We start from the raw sequence: 1,264 nt of genomic DNA, 5'->3' as shown, positions 1-1,264 counted from the left end.
CCTGTAGTCCCAGCTACTCGGGAGGCTGAGGCAAGAGGATCACTTGAACCCAAGAGTTAGAGGTTGCTGTGACACCACGGCACTCTACCAAGGGCGACAAAGTGAGACACTGTCTCTAAAAAAAATAAAGTAAAATAAATAAAAATGAGTTAAGGCAGACCCCACTGAGAAAAGATAAATCAACTTGACATTATAACACTTTAATGCAGTGAGGACACACATTGTTTGTGGTATTCTTATCAAAAAGCGTTTTACAAGAAAATCACGAAGAAACATATCCAAATCGGGCCATTCTACCAAAGAGAAGTGATCAGTACTTATGACAAGTGTTAGGAAAGACAGGAACCCAGAGGAGACATGAGGTTCCAAGTGAGCACCTGCACAGTAAAGGGATGGTGGTGGGAAAATTGGTAAATTTGAATAAAGTCTGTAATTTGGTCAGCAGTATTAATACTACTTTATAAATGACTATTTTTCATGACTATGCTATGGTTATGTGAATTGGTAGCATTGGGCTAAACTGAGTAAGGGAAAATCTGTATTATTTTTACAACTCTTCTCCAAGTCTAAAATTAGTCCAGAATATAAAAAGTTCTTCAAAAATAAGTCAGGGACTTACTAAGCTTCCCAACAAAGCTGATTTGTCTTTGTTGTTTTTCTAGGAAGAAAAAGTCTTGGTTCTAGTACAGTGGGGTGGGAAGGAGCCCTGTGTAGGCAGCTGGGAGGCTGTGGGGACCGGGATGGCCAGCACCAGCTCACTGACCCCTGGCTTGGCTTGCAGTGCACCCCCAAGGTGGACTTTCCCCAGGACCAGCTGACAGCACTCACTGGGCGGATCCAGGAGGCTGGCACGGAGGTGGTGAAGGCTAAAGCTGGAGCAGGTAGAGTCTTGGAATTGGTCAAGGGCTGGCTGCTGACACTGAGGCCCCACTAGGGTTCAAAGTTGATGAAAGGACTGGAAGGGCCTGGGCAAGGAGTGAATAGTTTTCTGTGTTTTATTCACATTCACTTGATAAGAAAGGTCTATACCAGCGGTTCTCAACCTGTGGGTTGCAACCCACAGGAACTATTAAAGGGTTGCAGCATTAGGAAGATTGAGAACCACTGTTCTATACTATGTAGAAGAGGGCAGCTCAGCTTGCTGGAGTTAAGTTATTTTTCTGGCTCGGTGCCTGTGGCTCAAGCGGCTAAGGCGCCAGCCACATACACCTAAGGTGGCGGGTTTGAATCCCCAGCCCGGGCCCGCCAAACAACAATGATGGCT

The 1,264-nt window shown here is 45.5% G+C and overlaps 1 protein-coding gene across 1 annotated transcript in view; it reads left to right on the top strand.

Moving 5' to 3' along the window:
- Positions 1-1,264, top strand: part of MDH2 (malate dehydrogenase 2) — an 11,135-nt gene that overhangs the window by 6,482 nt on the left and 3,389 nt on the right. The window contains exon 4 of the mRNA XM_012807866.2: positions 782-881. Within this exon, the coding sequence (XP_012663320.1) occupies positions 782-881 (100 nt within the window). The remainder of the gene's footprint in view (positions 1-781; positions 882-1,264) is intronic.

Source organism: Otolemur garnettii, unplaced genomic scaffold (genome assembly GCF_000181295.1).
Source record: "Otolemur garnettii isolate 467f Iridium unplaced genomic scaffold, OtoGar3 scaffold00077, whole genome shotgun sequence".
Lineage (NCBI taxonomy): Eukaryota > Metazoa > Chordata > Mammalia > Primates > Galagidae > Otolemur > Otolemur garnettii.
Note: the sequence above shows the minus strand (reverse complement) of the source record. Positions and strands in the feature narration are given on the sequence as shown.